At 29.0% G+C, this 21258-nt stretch overlaps 1 protein-coding gene and 1 long non-coding RNA gene across 3 annotated transcripts; one reads left to right on the forward strand and one right to left on the reverse strand.

Annotated features, from left to right (window-relative positions):
* Window positions 1-52: 52 nt before the first annotated feature.
* LOC8273213 (mitogen-activated protein kinase 9-like) lies at window positions 53-8573 on the reverse strand. The gene is made up of 11 exons (XM_015728376.3): window positions 8116-8573; window positions 6431-6839; window positions 6228-6355; window positions 5994-6053; window positions 4480-4629; window positions 3987-4142; window positions 3625-3762; window positions 3465-3538; window positions 2140-2241; window positions 1682-1925; window positions 53-478 (listed from the first exon to the last, which is right to left on the reverse strand). Exons 1-11 carry the CDS (start codon window positions 8440-8442, stop codon window positions 401-403), a joined length of 1866 nt encoding a protein of 621 aa, XP_015583862.2. The 5' UTR covers window positions 8443-8573; the 3' UTR covers window positions 53-400.
* A 7960-nt stretch (window positions 8574-16533) lies between these two features.
* LOC125369472 lies at window positions 16534-17645 on the forward strand. Of its 2 annotated transcripts, none has more exons than XR_007215169.1 (2): window positions 16534-17035; window positions 17110-17645. It is a non-coding gene; the product is annotated as an uncharacterized LOC125369472 (long non-coding RNA). The 2 variants fall into 2 exon arrangements; XR_007215168.1 differs by having other exon boundaries at window positions 16534-16914.
* The last annotated feature ends 3613 nt before the right edge of the window (window positions 17646-21258 follow it).

Here is a 21258-nt window from a genome sequence, read left to right on the forward strand (position 1 = left end):
TTGAACTGGCCAGTCCAATTTTTAAAGCAGTAGTTTGAATAATGCATCAGAATTCATTCCAAATAAACTATATATTGATTTCCTCATAAACATCACTGAACAAAATAAGACACCTTTCCTTCAGGTCAAATTTTTTTCCTATTTTTCATATAGTATGACTGAGCAACAGAACAAAATCTCTGTGTTTGTCCAAAAAATACAGATAGACTTCTCCCCAGAAACAAAAGAATACAGCTGGAGTTGCATTTTTATGATTTAGCAACCAACACATATGATGGGGTAACTATGCCAATGAAGTCCTACTGCTGTTTGCTTCTACCTGTATCCATATAATGGAGGAAGATGGGGCAGATTATGAGGTTCTTACATTTGAATCTCGAGAATATTACAACAAATATCGCTATCCGGCATGGAGATTTGCAACTTTCCCAGACAATTCACTGACAGAATCATCATTGACCTCAGAAATCGGCACCTCCTGCCAGGAAAAAACTAGAAAGTAAGAAAACAGATGCAAGCAGAATACCAACTTTTAGGACATGTTTAGCAGACCATATTTAGTAGTTGGAACAAAAAGTTAGTTCAGTCTTCTATTATATTTTTATTTCATTACCTCCCATGAAAATTCTCTTACATAACAAAAAACACATCACCACATACATTCATGAACAGAAAAAACAAAGTAAAATGATAATACTGCATAACAACATTTCCGATTATAATAAACAACAATTCTAATAAGTACAGATTCGATGGTTGATGATTTAGTGGCGGCAAACATGCTGATGAAGGCTCTCTTAGAACTACTGGTCTGCAGTTTGACACACATTCTCAGGACTCAGAAGAAATCTTTCCTTTGTCAACTGTTCAAAATATCATGATGTATCTTAAGATACATATAATATATGATTATATGACACTGCGATGTCCACTTGAGGGCAAGCCGTGGTGCAAAGGTTAAAGTTGTTCCTTTGGTGACCTTTAGGTCACAGGTTCAAGATGTGGAAGCAACCTCTTTGCAAAAATGCAACAGAGTGGCTGCACACTATTGCATCCACCCTCCCCCTACCCCTACAATAGCCAGGGAGCACTTTTATGCACTGAGTGAGCCCTTTGATACTATGCTGTCCGCTTACTGTAAGGGGTTTATTACAAAAATCCATGGCATACAATCCCACTTCTCTAATTGAATATTGCACCATATAGCAGTTGCAATAAGATCTGCTTTAGAAGATGGTGAAATTACTTTGGCCTCGTTCAAATTGAGGATGTCAGACAAGGACTTTTACAGCATCCATGGATTTAAGCTAAAACATCATTTGGCATACCAAAAGAGGGTCACTATCCATAGATTTTAGGAAATCCATCCCCTCCACAATCACTCATTTTTTAAGGTTTTAAGATCCCACCTAAAAAGTGAGATTTTCTAAAATCCATCATTTATAATTTATGACGGATTCTTGTAATTATTTTTATTCCAGGATTTTTCTTTTTAAGTTTCTAATATCCCAAAATTATCCTTAACCCTAAGTAACGAAGTAGAATAATAAATTTAACTATATTACAATTTCAGTAAATACTTTATATTTTAAACATGTCACTTAGACAGAATATAGCAGCTATAACAATTGAGAAAATTAAACCAAACAATCAACAATTTCAAGTTAAAAATGTAAATTACCTCTAAATCTCTTCTTGGTTGCACACCTATACACTTGGATGCACTAATGCTTGCACTCTTCAATAGACTTCTGTTGGGGTGTGGTTTACAAGGGCCATTCTCTGTTACTGTCGTTGCACTATCTAAACCATTAGCTTGAGACACTCGAGGACTCTGAACAGTTGTTATAACAGAAGTTGCAATTCTACTCTCAAAGTCATTGCTTTGCTCAGCAATTTCCTCCTTAGAAGCAGGAACACGTTCTCTGAAGAAAAACTTTATGTCATGCATATTCATGTACATAATGCACACCCATAAACAGATAAGATGACTTATTCTGCATGCTAAGGCCAGATCATACTGATCACTCAGGATTGCAAGTTAGGCACATAGATTGTGGATAGAAATAGAAGACAAACAAACTTGCCCAATGTTACAGATGAAAAAAAAAGTTATATTTTTCTGTGTCCACCACATACCTAGGCAAGGAAGCATGCTGCCTTTGGAGAGGAGTGCTTCTTTCACCTTTGCCATAATGCTCTTCAAGATGAGCAAATTGTCGCTTAAACCGGTCAACACCACTGCAGTTGACAGTATATAATAATATGAAGACATCAAGTTACTGGACCATAGCAGAATAAAGAAGATAGCGGTGCTCAAATCTTTGATCTGTTACAAGGTTGTCTGAATATTTAAAGATTTAGTTAGTTAATCAGGATGTATGCACTAACAACAAATTGCCAATTCTCAGCAATTCTTCATTCCATTTGTGTAGTTGCAGGTGCTAGTTTTACATTTAGAGAGCTGAGTGTCGAATAGTTTTCAAAAATTTAATTATAACTGAAAATGTGTTATAATTGACAATTTTCATATATTACCAGTTCATTGTACGTTGTAAGAGCAGAAGATATATCCTACTCCCGGTGTATGGGCTCCACATACAAGAAAAGGATAAAAGAACAGCCCATTTCCATTTTCAGAAATAATTGTGTTCTCTCTTGGTGTATGGATGAGATCCATACACTCAGAGTAGGATAGAATTTCCCTTCTAAGAGATACTTCTAACAGAATAAAAAATTGGAAAAGTAAAATCATTTAACAATTTTAAAATGGAAAAGAACATATTTCTTCAGCTAGCTCCTTTTGCAAAATATAAATTAGAACTATTAATGTCCCTTAATGTGGCGTTGTGCTGGATTAGAAAACTAGAAAAATGACAATTTTTATAGACACAGAAATAAACATTTTTGTTGCTTTCCATTCCAAATGTTACATATATGCCAGTTCCTTCCAGTACATTTCCACATCAAGGGATAATAACGTATATATGGATATAATTTTTATTGGTGTATATATGCATATTTCATCCCATTAATAGATGTTTCAGGATCCATCCATCCCTCCATGTTTTTACCAATTATGGATGATATAGGTGTCAGTTAGAATAAAATCATTATTTTACTTTTACAGGAAAAAAAACTGTTCTATTTTCATATTTGGTCGATTTCATAAAAGAGATCCATACTAGATATGAACTGCTGCAACATCTTGCTTTCATATGTGTTGGGCTTTGGCAGCCTGTAACCTAGCACACAAAACTAAATCCAAAACCATAGTGTAAGACTTTGCAAGAATTTTGTATGACTAGTGGTTTATTTTGAATAGATTTAAATTCTAACCAATTTATTACTTCTAACTGGTTTAACTAAATTTGAATTCTAAAGAAACCGCAGTGTTTTTTCTCGAAACACAGATTTGCAGTGAAGGTATCTAATATAGTACAAGGTTATAGAAATAACCCTACCTTGGGTACATAAAACTTGTCTGTTCCCCACCACGAAGGTACTCCTGTAGCATCTGAGGATGGTACTCCAATATCTGTTTATATCAAAGTCCATTAGCAAAGGGATGTTGTGAAACCATATTACAATAATCAAAGTACATATCAAGTGCGACAGCAATACCTCTCTGTAGATCAATTCTCTTACATCGTCTTTTGCTAACTTCCTTCGCTCAAACTCAAACTCCAGTTTAGAAATAGGGTTAGTGGATGGCTCCCGTTCAACATTTGCCAGACCATGAAAATAAGTATCAGCTAATGCCTGCAAGGAATTATAATTTGGAAATGTTTTGGAAGCATCAGTATTCCCAGACAACTGATATTTTGCTGGTATGTATTCTAAATTTTTAAAAGAAAATAATTATGCATGGAATCTTACTTACCAAACTAATCTAAATATTTAAAAGAAAATAATTATGCATTGAATCTTACTTACCAATCTAATCTAAATTTTAAGAAAGAAGTATGTGTTGAACCTCAAATTACCTCTTCAGCTGTTGGACGATCTTTAGGATCAAATGCAAGCAAGCGCTCAAGCAAGCTAAGAGCCAATGGATCTGCATTAGGAAACTTCTGTGAGAGTGGAACTGGTTGCTTTTTACGCATGCTACCTAGATACCTCCTTGCCTTTTCATTCCGAATCTGCCAAAATCAAAAGGGAGAAAACAATATAACAAAACCAGAAACAATATAAGATAAGAAAACAGAACATAAAACAGTGAAAGGCAAGTCCAATAACTGTAAAGCACAACTACTGCAGCGCTCAAGATTGAAGCAATTTCAATGTCTGAGTTGTACAAAAATGTCAGCTTCTTATACAATAATTTTTCACCAAAATAGAAAGCTGAAGTTTCTATTTGGGTGCAATAATGAGAAAAATCGAGAAGAGAGTTGTTTTCTAAAATTAAATATGCCCTAAAACAATTTCAAAAAGCATTGACTGATGATGGAATAAGAATGACCAGAACGGAATACCAACCCTCGAAATGGATTCAGGAGGAGGAGTGCCAAGCAAATCAGTCATGAGATCTAATTGATGCACCACATTCTTCCCAGGAAACAATGGTTTTCCTGTAAGCATTTCAGCAAATATGCAGCCTATGCTCCAAATATCAATCGCAGGAGTGTACTGCAAAGGATGAAAAATTTTGAAAACTTTACACATGTTTCTGGCAGATACTGAATGCATGCCAATAAATATAAGAATATAAGTCTATGTGATTTGATTAGCATCATTATTATAGAGTCTGAAACACCTTAGACTAGTTAAATCCATAACCTTAACAAACAAATTTTTACTAATCATTGAAACGACAAGCAGTTTCTTGAACCTCATAATATGAAAATACAACAATATAAATCTGATGACATGCAATTCCCCAATGCTTTTCACATGATGATAGACATGCAATTGGACAAATTACTAGGAATAAGAAGATCTAACTATATAAGTAAATCTCTCTCTCTCTCTCTCTCTCTCTACATACAAACACACTCAAGGTACAATGATAAATTCGAATGATGTACAGAGAAACAAATAAAGAAAGGGGTAATTATTATATACCCTCTGTGTTCTTCCATATCATACTACTTACCCCTTAACATTTAGAAACTATTTTTTTTCATCATTCTATTTTGTAATTTTATACTAAAAACCCGTTCCGTCAAAATTTCCGTTAAAAAATCGTTAACTAGGTTTAGTTTTATACTATTTGCCTCCTGGAATTTTTGTATGATATACAAATTGCCCCCCTATATTTTATTTATTGCACTAAAGTCCCCTTGTGTTTTGAAAGTCAATGCAATCAAAAAACTAAATTGATAAAAGAAATAATTTAATCCTCAAACTTCTTATCAAAGTTATAATTCTAGGATAACAAAATTAATAATTAAAATAATATTTGTTTTATTTTAATAATTTAAAAATAAATTATATGAATTTTTAAATATTTTGATAAATATAAGTACTTTTAAAATACTTAAATTTTACTAGGATTTGACTACGCTAGAAATTTGAGTAAGTAAAAGAATACTAGTTAATTATGTTTTTACAGACACTAGAATTAATTTTTGCACAGAAATTAGACAAGGGGGTTCTAGTATAATAAATAAATTATAAGGAGCAATTTGTATATTATACCAAAAATTAGGTGGCAAATAGAATAAAACAAAACCTAGTTAACAATTGTTTAATGCAAATTCTGAAGGAAGGGGGCTTTACTATAAAATTACAAGATAGAATGATGAAAAAATATAATTCTTAAATATTAAGAGGTAACTAATATAATATGAAAAAATGCAGGGGGCAAATAGTACCCCGATAAAGAAAAGGAAAAAAAGAAACAAAAGCACAGAGACATCCAAATTTAAGATCCAATAGTCAGAGGCAAAAAGCATAATTCTCTTCATGTACCTTAAATTCATCCCAGCGCAGTAATAGAACAGAAAACAAAATAATAAGGCCGCGAATTCAAATATAGAAAAGCAGCTTACTTTGGAAAAAAAAGAGCCACATAGTTCAGGAGCACGGTACCACCTAGTTGCTACATAGTCCTGTATACAATTGGAAAAAGAAAAAGGCCAAATAAAGAGTTTAGTTAGTATCTTATGCTTTTGAGGCTTGCCTTCCATATTTGCCAATAATAGTAAACAGATTAAAAACATTAAAATGTAGCAAAGAAATAGTGAAAGAAAAACACAATGAAAATTTATGACAGGACAACATACAGTCCAGAAAATAGCTGATGGAGCATCATTGAAGGATACTCGAGCAAGACCGAAATCACAAATCTTCAATTTGCAGTCAGCATTAGCAAGAATATTTTTTGGCTTTAAATCTCGATGAAATACATTGGCTGCAAGAAATCAAGAAAAATGGATCAACCATCAGCAGAGGAATAAAGGCAAAAGAAAAATCAAAAGACACCAACCTGTATGTATATATTTTAGACCACGAAGAAGCTGGTACAAGAAGAACTGATAATGTTCAGGAGTAAGATCATCATTTGCCTTAATTACTTGGTGAAGATCAGATTCCATCAACTCAAAAACAACATATATATCTCTGAATTCTCTACGTGAAGGAGGAAGCATAATATGCTTAATCTCTACAATATCAGGATGACGAAGCAATCGAAGAAGCTTAATTTCTCTCAAAATACGTGTGGCATCAGAAACATGCTCAAAAACATCATTAATCTTCTTGATTGCAACTTTTTCTCCAGTGTGAGTGTCAATTGCGGAGCCAACAACACCATAGCTGCCTTTACCAACGACTTCCTGCACTTGATATCGACTTGCCTCTCCATATTCAGTGAAAAATTCTGCTTCAGCTGAGCCCTGAATAAAGATTAGCAATCTCTTAATATTAACTCCAAAGTGCAAAGTCTACACAGAAATATATAATATAGGGAACAAAGCACATGAAAGGGATATGACATCTTTCATCCAATCACATCATAAATAAACATTCAACAAGGGAACTCTATGAAAGAGAGGTATATAACCCCACCCTTTAAGGCTCTGATAGTGTTAAGGAAAACTAGATCCAATAAGACCCTTAACAATTGAACCTTCTTAACTTGAGGATAAAGTAGTCTCATCCTCTTAACACTCTGTACAAAATTCTACTTGAAACTTAAGGAACAACATCACAGTTACCAATTTGATTCCTTGATCTGCCTTAAGAGGAAACAAGAAAAAACAAAAAATTCATTCACCATCCAAATTATACACATTAAATGATTTAATTCGATAAATCTGGCATCATAAATGTATACAATGTGTAAAACCAATTATGGGATTGGACAATAATCAAAAAATTAAATGTGACGATCAACAACCACAATCAATAAAATTGAAATGCTGACGCTGATCGTTCATCGTCAAACAGGAAACTGGGAAATTAATCAAGCAAAAATCAACATTACTAATTTCCCTTTCTTAAAACCTTCTAAATCCAACAACAAAGAGCAGTATACCTGTAGCAAAACACATTATTAAATTGAAAACCGAGAATCAGGAACACAATGTTTTTACCCAAATTTCTAATCTTTTTGAAATCCCACCTTTGAACTCAAAAAAAAGTGATAATTACATTATATAGCATCCACTACAAGCCATTAACTGAAGTAAGTTGTAATCCTGCATAACGTAAAAGAAAAAAGAGAGAGAGAAAAAAAAGCAGGTGAATTTTGCTCATATCATCAAACTTTAGTAGATTATCTATTACTATTAACTCTTTAAAATTCAAAACTTAAATGTATATTAGGACAAACATGGGATTTAAATAAAATAAAATTAAAAATACCCAATTAAAATCTAACCATTATTGTACACTGTATAATCTGTCTATGTCACCTTTACCATCCACCAAACAGAACCCAGAATTTTTCTTTTGTACCTTTGACAATATAAATTTTTTTTAAAAATAGAACAATCAAAACATAAACCAAACAGAGAAACACATATATCAGAAAAATAAAAATAAAACCCAAAGAAAAAGGAAAGAAAAAGAAAACAAGTAACACAGATTACCCAGTATCAAAAATGCAATCTTTTTATTTCTTTTTTCTTTTGGTGGGGGAAAAGTAAGAAAGAAAAATGAATTTTTTACCTTCTTGTGAGGATCCATAGAGAAATGGGTAATGCGTTTAGGAACTCTAATACACTTTAATCCTGTTAAATCGAACTCTTCAATAACCGTTAGCTTATTCTCCTCTTCAACAACACCACCCGATAAGTCAGGCTGTCCACTACTCCTATAATTATTATTATTTTTATTTTTATTACTTTTAATACAATTATTTATATAATGATTACTACTAGTAGATGTTGAAGCAGAAGCAGAAGCAGAAGCAGAAGCAGAGGAAGTGTTGTTGTTGTTGTTGTTGCGGCGTTGAAACCAGCGACGGACACCGTCAACGAGAGTGCCGCTCCCCATTTAATTCTCTTCTTCTTTAATTTGTAGCCACTGGATTTCTTGCATTTGCGCCCTTCCTCTCCCTTTTTTTGTATTATAAATTTGCTATTTTTGCTCTGGTTTTGCCATCTATAATTGCTGTCATTATTTATTTATTATCATATGATCTATTCACCAGATCAAATAATATTCAGACACATGGTCCAATACCCCTGAGCTTATGTTATTAGATCAAATCAGTCCAATTTCGTTTTTGCCAACAATAAAACTCTCTGAAAAAAAAACTCACAATTTTTATTTAAAGACTAAATGAATTTAAATTTTAACTAATTTCTAAACTGCAATTCACACTTTTTATTGATATATTAAAATATAAGTTTTATTATTTTATTTATTTTTTTAATTAATTATTTTCCTCACAACACTGCTATTATTACCGTTTTACTTTCATTATTGTCGTATCTCTATATTCATCATTATCATTCCACTATCTTCATCTAACATATTAATAAATTAATTAAAATAAGTAATATTAATTTTATTAATCAACACTCAATTCATATCTTTGAGAAATATATATAATATAACCATTAAAAATAGCTAAAATTTAAATTTATTAGGCCTTAAAATTGGAATTGTAGACCTAATTGTTAGACAAAATGAAAAATTGAGTCATTTGGTCTTTTACGAAAATTTAAGGGGCAAAGAGTCCAATAATATTCTTCCTGATCTGGGTTCCTTGTCATTATTGCATGCTTCTCTCCTTAAATAAAGTACTTCACTGTTTTCTTCATTTTTTGAAACATAAATAATAACGATCATTATTATGGTAAATGCAATATACCTACCTATATTTAAAAACCAAAATAATAACAATCATTATTATGGTAAATACAAAATATCTATCTATATATGTATACATTAATTTTTAAAATTTTAAATCTTTTTTATATATTAATTTTTGACATATAAATTTTTTATTTTTATATGTATATTTATTTTTGACACGTGAAATTCAAGTTTATATATAATTTTATAGTTATTTTTATTAATTTATTAATTAATAAATTATATTTTAAATTAAATATTGACTCTAGTTTTAAAAATAATATTTTAATTATTTTAATATTATATTTTATTAATAAAATATTCTAATCAGGATAATGATATTAATTTTATTCTAAAAACAGTATATTAATTATATTTTAATATTATATTAACTTAAAAATTAGTTTTCTAATTAGATAATAATTCTAAATTAAAAAATAATTTTTATGTTTACATGTTTATTTATTTTTGACATATGAGATTCAAACTTATGTGTAATTATATGATTTTTTTATTAATTTATTTATTAATAAATTGTGTTCCTAATTAAATACTTATTCTAATAATAATACGCATCTCTTTCCTCGATCAATTCGTCTGCTCACTTGAAGTGGATCTCTTATCTATATTCGACAGCTTGAAGAGGCTGATGGCTGATTGCTAAAGAGAAATTGTCATTGAAAGCGTCTTGCGACTTCTGCTTCGCCTTCGCCTAGTGAACCGAACTAATCTGCTTTCCCTAAGCGTAAGGATTGGCTTTAAGTGATAGAGGATGTGATTGGAATTCGTCTTTTCTTTGTTTGTATCACTGAGACACCCGAAGGGCCGGCCATATGTACCTCGGGGCCCATTCAAATCAAAATAGAACGAGCACCTACGACTCTTTTTTTTTCAGAAAGAAGAACCATCGGTCAGTTCCTTCTGTCGATCGAGTGAATGGGGATTCGGGTAAGGATTCTATTCTTTGCAAGCATAGGCAGTACATGCATCTTGAGATTAATTACCATATTAATTATGTTTTAATATCATATTTACTAATAAATAACTTTCTAATCAAATAATGATACTAATTCTATCCTAAAAAATAGAATATTAATTATATTTAATATTATATTAACTAATAATTAGTTTAAAATTAGATAATAATTCTAATTCTATAAAATAATATTTTTAATTATATTTTTAATACTATATTCAATAATAGAATAATTTTTTAATTAATAATAAAATAGGAATATCAATTATATTGATAGTAGTAATTTATATAACACTAAATTAATTAATAAATATCTTTAAAATAATTTTTATATTATTGCATTAATAAAATTTTAAAAGAATTAAAAGTGATATTTAAAATTAGTTAATTTGCTATTATTTTTTTAAACATTATAAACTAATAAAAAATATTAAATAATTTATTTATCTATCGACTTGATTTTTTAACCGAGATAATAATAACAGTTAAACGACTAGTTAATATTTTAAAAAGCTAACCAATAATCAAATTGGTCAAGATCTTAATTATCAATTTAGCTAGTCAAATTAATTAAATTATTAGTCTAAGTGATTTAAACTAATTTAAAAATTGATTAATATTTTTAATAATTATATAAAAAATAATTCAATTAGTCATTCAATTAATAAATTTAATCAAATCAATAAAATTTTTTGATTAAACTTCGGTCTAATTATAAATTAAATTACGATCTTTTACAGTTTTTTCAATTTTGATATAATTTTTCAATTTTGGTAAATCTAGTCACTAAATCTCTTTTTTTTTTTTTTAATTCAGATCACAAATGCAAATCCCTGTGAGCTGCTTTCTAGCGTTTCAAGTGTTGGACAAAGTGCGTTATTTTAGGGCCACATCAGAACATTGCATTTTAAGTATTTTAATTTTCAAATAGAAAACATTGCTTTTAAAATAAAATTATGAAACCTTAAAATTTAATTCCCCTCCTGCTTTACCTCCTCTAATAGCACCCAACACCAAACTCCTTATTATCAAGCACATTTACTTCTTATGCAAGCTCAACCCCGACAATGATGTATACATGCCACAAAAACGCACGTCGATCTATTAACTTCCATAACCGATGATAACGCAACTCGAAAATTCTACCAATGCCATGTTAGAATGGTTAAAATTTCACATTTTCAAGTTGCCAATGGAAAATTAAGTTTGATTTGGTTTTTATTAAGCTAACTTGAGTTTTGTGCTTGGGATTCTAATATGATGACTTTAACTTCTTTGAATGGTTTGATCCTGAGCTTCCACTATTGCAGAAAGCCTGTTTTGTGAAGTGGGAGGCCCTAAAAGAGAAGTTAGAAAAATATTTAAGGAGCAAAGTTAAATTGGAGAATATTTTAGCCGAGAATGAGAAATTGAAGAATGTTGAAATGGTGAAAAAGATTGATAAACTCCAGTATTGGTGATTGTGTTAATGGTGGTTGCATTATCATGTTCCTTTTATCACAGTAATGGTCTTCATGGTGATAAGATGATGTTGAAATAGGCTATAGTAAGTCGTAAGTCCTTCAAAATATAGATGTTAAACCCTTGTATTGTTAGGCTAACTATGTATTTGTATTGTTGGTTTAAACTACTAACATGATTGCCAATGTTCATATTATGGATATTTTTTTACATACAATACTTGTGCTACCATTACCTGGAGAAAAATAACTTCATATATCTCATTAACAAAAGAGAGGTTTACAAAATTGGGAAAAGGTGCATCTTTTAACCTAACATTTGGTGGTATGAGCAGACTAGCCATCAAACTATTTTTAGGTACAAATATATCTTTAAACTCTTAAAAGTTGGTATTATATGCTCCTCCCCTAACTTAATATTTAACAAATATTAACTCTATAAATAGTTAGATATAAAAAATATTTAAAACAATTAATATGGAATGCATTGAAATTGAAATTAAAAATAAAAAAATCACTCTCATTTCTTTTTCTTTTCAGGTCATAGACAATCACCCCCACCACCATTTCTATCGTCTCAAGTTGCTCGCTCACCCTCGCTATCTTTTAATTCAGTTACAATTAGCTACTAACAACATATATCCCTTAAAATTTCATCTTTATTTTCATTATCACTTTCATTATCAAAATCCACTTCACTAGTATCCTTAGACAAACCTATAAGGAGATAAGCAATAACAAGATGTGTTTCTTCGTAAGAGCAAAAAAAGATTGGTAATTAGGGACAAAAGATTGGATAAGAATTTGAGAATAACTTACAAGGGGATGTCTTCCAGCAATGCCTTTGAACCATTCTATAATTGAATTCATTTTCCTAAATACACCAAATAGTATGATCTCATATTCTTGCGACCAACTAAAGGTGAAAACTAGGTCCTGCAGAAAATCTTGCAATGAGGTAATTTCTGCAATTTGCAAATTCTTTTACCATGCGAGTTAAGCTGATAAAAGTTCAGCAAAGTCTTACATGTAACAAATGTTGTAACTATCAAAACCATATCACATGAGATATTGTCCGTTTTGGCCCCCACTAGCCTCACGGTTGTCCGTTTGGTGGGTTCAAGAACTTCCCAGGAGGTCCTCCATCCTAGAATTTCTCTGAACCAAGCACGTTTAACTTTGGAGTTCCTACAACTCTACGACCAAACAACCAAAAGGCACCTTATATGATTAGTTCTAACTCTTTACATATATGTTATCAACCATTCCTCACTCCATTTCGATGTGTAATTCGATTCATTCATGTACCCCAGTACCTTAGAGTGCTGTCATCCTAGAAGCCTGCCAGAAGCCGCTCCTTGTCCAAGCATTTTATCTTTGCCCCCGGCGTCCACTTTTCGCCCTCGTCGGACCGCTTCTCTAGGTCAGACTGTCACAAATGCGGCCAATTGTAATGAAACCCACTACTGTAGCTGATTTAATGCAAGATTTCAAGACAACTTACCTTACTCTTTCTTCTCCTAAGGCTATTTTTATAGGCCAATTAGTAAGAACACCTGCAGGTTATGTTATTGCACTATTAACATTCTGTTTATTTTGGAATGCGTTTGATATTAGATCACTTGATGTACCTTATCCAACTTCATATGCAATTCTTTTAAGGAAAATGGAAATTCTTAGAATTTTCAAATTTTCTGAGTTGCAAAAGTATTCTATAGTTAAATGTTACTGTCTGCTCGAATTGGCCAAGAATCACCCCTAGACCCAATCGGCTATACGCAGAGCCGACCGGCTCTTTCATACAACCAATTGATTTTTCATCCTTTAATCGCCCGATTTTGACAGTTATTGCAGAATCTTTGCCCGACAATTAAATTTTTCTAGTCTTTGTTTATTTTATTCACTTTTTATTAATTCTTGCCAATTTTTATTCTTAGGGATGTAACATTTTTATCTTTGTTACTTTTTTTATTTATTTGTAATATGTAAATACTGGATAAATACTTGTTTATTTGACTGATGATTAAAAGTAACTCATATAGACTTAAGTTATTAAATTTTAGACTTTGACATATGCAATCTATAGTCCATTAAATTAAAAGATAGTGAATTATATTTAATCATAAAATTCAATTAGATTTAGATAGACTTTGACATGCTTAATTAATAAACTGACCCTTTCAAATTTAGAACATTGAAACATACTTTGTATATAAAAAGTAGCCGATTTAGAATTAAAGGTTGATAAACTTGAATTTCATAATGAAATATGAAGATTGTTATAACTTTATTAAAAGAAATGATACTAAAAGGATACCAATAGAATATCATAATGAAATTTAAAAATAAATTGTATAAATAAATTCTCTTCGGTTTTTAAGCCATAGAAATTAAAAAAGAAAACTGTTATATTCATTTTTCATATATATATATATAAAACCTAAATATTTATCCTCTTTTCTATACCCGAAGCATTTAAACTCCTCAATCATTATAAAAGAGATCTACATGTTATGGTTAAAGGCCAATTCAACTTCAATGAATTAAAAAGAAAATTAGTCATTTTAATTTAGCCATTATTATAAAAGGTGGAAAACAACAGAATGACTTCATATTTAAAATATAAAGATTAAAAATATAATTCTCTTCATATAATTATTATAACTTATGATTATTAAATTATGATGATTAAACCTTCAATAAATTAAAATAATAATTAATAATTGTCATTATTCAGGACCACAAGGACACGTTCTGGGATATTGTATAATAGTGCTTGATTTATTTATTTATTTTTCTATGTTGACAACTTTGCATATGTTTGCTTCTCTTTCGTCTGAAAAAGGCAATCAACATTTAATAATATATAATTATATAAAATAATCCCGTATAATGGAATTATTTTTTCATATTAAAAAATTTACTCTTTCTACGAGGCTGTTCGCAGAAAAGATAAATTTTTTAATATGAGAAAACAGTTTTATAGAATGAGTAAATTTTTTAATATGAGAAAAAAAAATATATATATATATATATATTATATCTATTATATAACATATAAATATATTTATTAAAAAATTGTTCATTAAATCTAAATACTAAATTTAGATTTAACTTAATTTTATTTAGCTAGATTTTTGTATCAAATATTTAATTTTATTTTAAAAATTATAAATACAACTGTAAAGGTAAAATAAAGTTAAAAATTCAGTATTTGCAGGTGAACAAACAATGAGGTGACCCATAAGAGTTGGTTCCAGTCTCAGGCCACAAAAATCCAAAAAGACAAATTGAAAATATGTATGCAAGCTGTTTGCTGGTTAAAGGAAAGTGACTCTTCATTCTTTTTAGTTTGGACTTCTATTATATGGATAATTTAGAGTTGGTGCTTTCATTATTTGTCTACTTATTTCTTCTCTCCTTTGACAAAATTGAATGGCTAAAGTACTATAGATTATTACTTAAATTTATGTTCCTATTAAACTATTCGACTTTGATTTAAAAAAATAAGAAGGGTTGATTTTGGGTCGAATTTAAATTTAATAATACTCAATTTAATTAATAAGTCAGAATTTTATTATTTTATTATTTTATCATATATAATAATCGAGTCAAGTTTGATTGTATTAATTATTCGAATTCGAGCTTAAAGAATGAGATGATGTAAAATTTTAACTTTTAATTTTTTTTATTGTTTTATAAATTTTTAAAATTAAAGTTTGGGTATATTCATATATATTATTAAGTCAAGCTTAGATTTTAAAAATAAAATTTAATCGAATTTGAGTTTAGCTGCAAACTTTAAAATTTTAGATCACGTCGTACTCAAATTAAATAGTGTCAAACTCAATTCGGCTCAATCACACTCCTACTCACATGATGGAAAGAAGAAAAATGAAAAACAAACAAAGTGTCATTCTCAATGACATTAGGGCTTTTAATTTTTCTCTCATTAGGCTTAACTAAATGATGTCACAATCTACAAAATGATTTTAGCCACAAGACTTTGTCTCCCTTTCTTCAATTATAAAATAAGCTTTCAAAGTTTCTTCCTTTAATCTAAAGGAGCATTTCATTTTTGGAAATTTTCTATCAAGTTTGGTATATTTGTATTCAATTTGTAGCTAATATATTTCTTATATTAAAAAATTGCTATAATTTATAAATATAATTACTATATATTTTCTTAAAAAATAATATTACCACATATTGTATCCAATAAAAATAAAATACGACTTTCCTTAAGAATATAAATATCCAAACACCAAAATTTTCGAACCATATTGTATGCCAGTGGAGAAATATTATATACGATTCGTCTTTTATTTATTTCAACTCTTGTCCACTTAACGTGACATATAATATTATTACAAAATCATCTTTTAATTTCAAAACATTAAAAGACAGTTTAATAAAAATATTATATGCTATATCAGTCGGAAAAGAATTGAGACAAATAAAGGTGGATTACGTACATTACTCGTATTGTCAAAATATCTTATCCGATGAAAACGAAATACAACTTTCCTTAATAATATAAACATCACTAATACCAAAATACCAGAATTTTCAAACCACATTGTATGTTAATGAATTTTGTTATTTATTCTGAACTAAAACGCAACTTGAGCAAAATATTATTTCCATAATTAATTTGAAGATGAGTTTGTTCCTTATTCTCATTCTTAATATTATTAGTTTGGATACTATCACTTTTATTATTAATTTTTTTTATGAAAATTTCTTATTAGTTTAAAAAAAGAAATTGAATTGAAAATAAAAATAATAATTTATGTTAATCTAATTTGATTTCATAGAAAATGCCTTTGGAGATGGAAAACGATGCACACATATTAAGTTCTTTAATCTTTGATTACTTTTTGGGCCTAATTATGCTATACAAATTGGCCCTTGCTCTCAAATTAGAGGTTGATTAGATGCAAGGAAAAATGGGTAGGTTTGTTATATTAATGTCTGGTCTTCTCTAGCTGTTTTTCTTTGGTCAGGTTTTTAGATAGTGGCATTTATTCTAGGTGGGTAGCTGGAAGATCTCAGAGTTTTAGTGAAGGAGGATAGTAATCGACTAGAGGATGGCATGTTGGACGACATCATTCAAAAACTAAATGGTTGCAGCATGAAGAGAAAGTCTTAGAGCTTCACTTTGAGCCAGACATGGGTACGAGACTGCATGAGAAGATGTTGAGTTTCAAGAATCTATCAGTCATGACAGTTAAGGAACTTTATCCAAATTCTGGAAGCTGTTAAGAGAATCTTTAATCCATGAAAAAAAAAAATAATTATTTTCTTTTTCAGTTTCACTCTACATAGGACAAGCAATGGATCCTAGATGGTACTCCATGGCTTATATCAAATTCTTTCATGATTCTTGTGGAATGGCCATCTAACACTCCTCTATACTGTCAGTTTTAGGTTGAAGTTCATAACTTGACTCCTGGTGAGATGAATCAAAAGAATGCTAAGGAAGTCACTGGGCCTGCTTGGAGATTTTATTAAAATGGAGCAACCTCGAGGTAAAGTAGGATATTCAAAAGTCTAGAATTAAATGGCTTCAGGCTAGAGATAAAAAAAGAATACCAAGACTTTTCATGCTACTACTATCCAAAGAAGACAGCTGACTCCATTTCTTAAGCTTAGGGATGATGTTAATGGAGGGGTGGAGAATGATTCAGATGTTAAAAAGTTGGTGATAACCTTGTTTTAGAACCTTTATAACTTTCAAAACTATTAAAATAGTTTAAATAATGAATTGCTCTTCTTATTATTGTTGTTCCTCTTCTTATTGCTCCCTTCTAACTTTTATTTTTATATGTAATTTCAAATTTTTATTGCTTTCCTTTTGAATTGCATTTTTGCATGTAAGCTTGATGTATGTAATTATTATGTATATTTGAATTGACTTTTAATGAATTGGTTAAATAAATGTTATTAGCCTGTTAGAATTCTACTTTAATTAGGAATATTTTAATTTAGAGTTTTAATTAGAATTTTATTGTTTCTGGTTCAATTTTAGTCTAATTATGAGTTTTATTTAAGTGCTAATTAATGTTTCCTTTTTTATAGGTATTTTTATTTTAAAATATTAAAATATCATGAATTAGAATGATATAGCCGTGTTGGTATCTGTATGGTGCATTGAAAGAAGAGATTTCAATAGCATGGCCATGCCAGAAAAAAAGTTATGTGAGAGGCCATGTCGAAAGACATAAATTTCCTACTCAAAATAGATTTTGAAATTTAAAAATAAATATATTATATTCAAGATTTTCTATATAAAGGGACATAAAAAGTCCTAAATAAACCATAAATAAAAAAGAAACTAGAATGAAGATCCAACTTAAATAAATATCTAATTAAACTTAAATTCTTTCTAATTAATACTAACTATATATTCAGAATTCATCAAAATTCAAATCAAAAACATAATTCATTAAAATTCAATTCAAAAACATATATAAAATTATACACAATATATCTACATCTCCATACGATACAAACACCATCCATAAACGCGAATTACCACCCTAACAGTAGGATATGGATTAGGGAGCCAATTTTGGACAACTTCTTTAAAGAAGATGCTGATGTAATTCTTCAAATCCCACTTAGCTGAGATACTTGCGGAGATAAGAGAATTTGGTACCATTCTATTAAGGGTTTCTTTTCAATTAAGTCGGGTTATCACTTAAAGAGGTAAGAAGCAATCAAATGCAAGTTGCATCAAGTTCAAAAGAAGGCACTAGTACTCTCCAATGGTCTTTAATGTGGGAACTCAACATCCCCCTAAAAACCAAACACTTTAAATGGAGAACTATCAACAGAATTTTGCCAACCAAAGAGAATATCAGTAGAAGAATTGGAGGGGTGATTTTATATGCAGCTGAAGTACCTGTCCATGGGTGGGATGTTTGTGGTTTGGTTGCGTATTAGGTATTAGACAGTTTCTACAAGAGACTGATTTCATGATTTAATAACTAAGAATTTCGATTTCGCTTATGCCATAGCATGGATGGTTTAGTACTAGAAAACTAGTCAAGTAAGTGAAATGGGTAGCAGGATTTACTCTGAAAATGTGGCAGCAATGCAGCACCGAATATGGTAGCATGTCAAACTACTCAAAAATAGAAGCCTCATGATCCTGGATGTGCAAGGAATGACAAAGGCAAGGAGACATGGATGGTGGAGATACCAGAAGCACACATAATGATTGATGGACCTCTAGCTGGCTGTTAATAATAAATTGAGGTATCTCATTATTATTGAAAGTAATTTCATCCACATAGTTTCTGCTATTATATAAAATTATGGCAGATTTTCAAAAATATCTTAAAATTAATAAAAAAATTATTAATTTTTACTGTATAAATTTTTTAAAAATTTTAGTTTATTATTTTTTTTATTATTTTTCAATTATTTTTTTTATTGTTTTAGCTAAAAGCAACCAAAGAAAGTACAAAAACAAAAAAAAAGTAATTTAAAGAAAAAATTAAAAATTATTTTTTTATATTTTAACACAATAAAAATAAAAATATATTATAAATCTGATAAAAAATAAAAAATATGGTAATAAGAAATTGAAGTATCTCATTATGGAAAGTTATTTCATGCATGTTATTATATAAAATTATGGCAAATTTTTAAAAATATTTTAAAATTAATATAAAAATTATTATTTTTACTATATAAATTTTTAAAAATATATTATTTTTTATTTTCTAAATCTCCAGTGTAATTATTTTTTAGTTGTTTTTCAACTGTTTCAGACAAAATCAACTAAAAAAAATAAAAACAATAAAAATCATAATTTTAAAAAAGACTAAAATTCTATTTTTTTTTATATTCTAACACAATAAAAATAAAAATATATTATAGATTTGATAAAAATAAAAAAATATGGTATTTTTTTAATATTTTTTCTAAAACTATTCTCTAAAGCCTCATAAATAATTAAATTTCATATAAAAAAATTAAATTTATTAGATAAAATTTAAAAAGTAATTTTATATTTCTAACAAAGCGTGCTCCCAGAAACAGTGATATTCTTGTGAGGCTAGTAGGGCGTTGATGACGTACAATGGTCTGGTCTCGTGTCCGCGAGATGACAAGAAGGTGGCTCACTTCTTGGGAGCTGCTAGTGATGTAGTTAGACAAAGTGTGGATTGGTGATGTAATTGCTTCAGTACTTGCTATTGGTTTTTGTCTAAATAAAATCTGTCATTTTCCCCATTTTAAAAAAATAAAATTAAAAAAAAAAAGTACTATGAGAATGTCACATAATAATAAAAAATTCATAAAATAGAAAAAAAAAAAAAAATTTAGAAATATGATAAGATATGCATTTTAGAAGTTAGTGGATGGCCGGCTTTGCCTGTCACAGGTGAATAATTAATGCCAAATATTTTAAAATAATATTTAAATATTATTACTATATATATATTATATATATTGTGGTTGTGATTGGTGCACAGAGTGCTGTAATAATAATAATAAAAGTTTGCTAAAACATGCAAAATCTTTTTTTTTTGGACCACCATTATTAGTTATCCAATAATCAATAATCTCACCTAAAAGTACAATTTCTTAGCTTATGATAATTTGATTTCATGACCATCGACATTATCTCTCATTAGCTGTTATTAATTTATTCTCATTATTATTTTATTATTAATAAAAATATTTAAAATTTAAAATTTTATTCAAACTGGAATATGTAGTTCCATTTAGAATAAACATGTAAATATAATTTTTATTAATTTATTTTCATGATATCTTATTTATAAAACTATGTTCCTTTAGGAAGAATATTTTTATACGGTGCTAACGATTTAATAATTATTTGTGTAGCTGTAGAATATTTTAATTTATACTCATATTTATTGTCTGAATATACCATGAAAGATGTACATTTTAATAGTGATTTTATTATATATTTCGTTACATTCAGGGCTGTAGTTTAGGCTGAAATAATTTTTTTTTATTACTTTTCATTTATATTACATGCTCTAGTAGCCTAAGAATTTAATTTTTTTATCATCAATAAAATTTAAAAGATTATTTATCCTTTTCTTTTTTAAAGAAAAAAGAAAACTTTCAACATTCTTTATGAATTAATAAAGATTGATGTGTATTTTCCTAGCTTTTTGGATTAAGGAGTTCATGGAAAGGTATAATTCTAATTTTTATGAATTCAACTGATTAATAAAAAAATATAATTCTTTTTATTAAGCTTATGCTACATCAATACCATCATGCATAAAACAATTCTTTGAACCAAAAAAATTATTAAAAACAAAAGGGAAATCTCAAGCTTATCTAATGGTGATCATTTCCTTAAAATTATCTACAAAGATTTAGTTTTAAGAAGAAATTGTGGACCAAATGATTTGAGGGACTTTAAATTTAAGAAATTTTATAACACAATCTAATTTTTCTAGAATAAAATAGATTTATAAAAGTGTATATATATATATATATATAAGCAAGTAAAAGTGCATAATTATGCATATAAAGTGTACTTTTCTTATACTAAAAAGAGGACATCAAAATAAATCTAAA

The sequence above is a fragment of the Ricinus communis genome, chromosome 3 (genome assembly GCF_019578655.1).
Source record: "Ricinus communis isolate WT05 ecotype wild-type chromosome 3, ASM1957865v1, whole genome shotgun sequence".
Taxonomy (NCBI): Eukaryota; Viridiplantae; Streptophyta; class Magnoliopsida; order Malpighiales; family Euphorbiaceae; genus Ricinus; species Ricinus communis.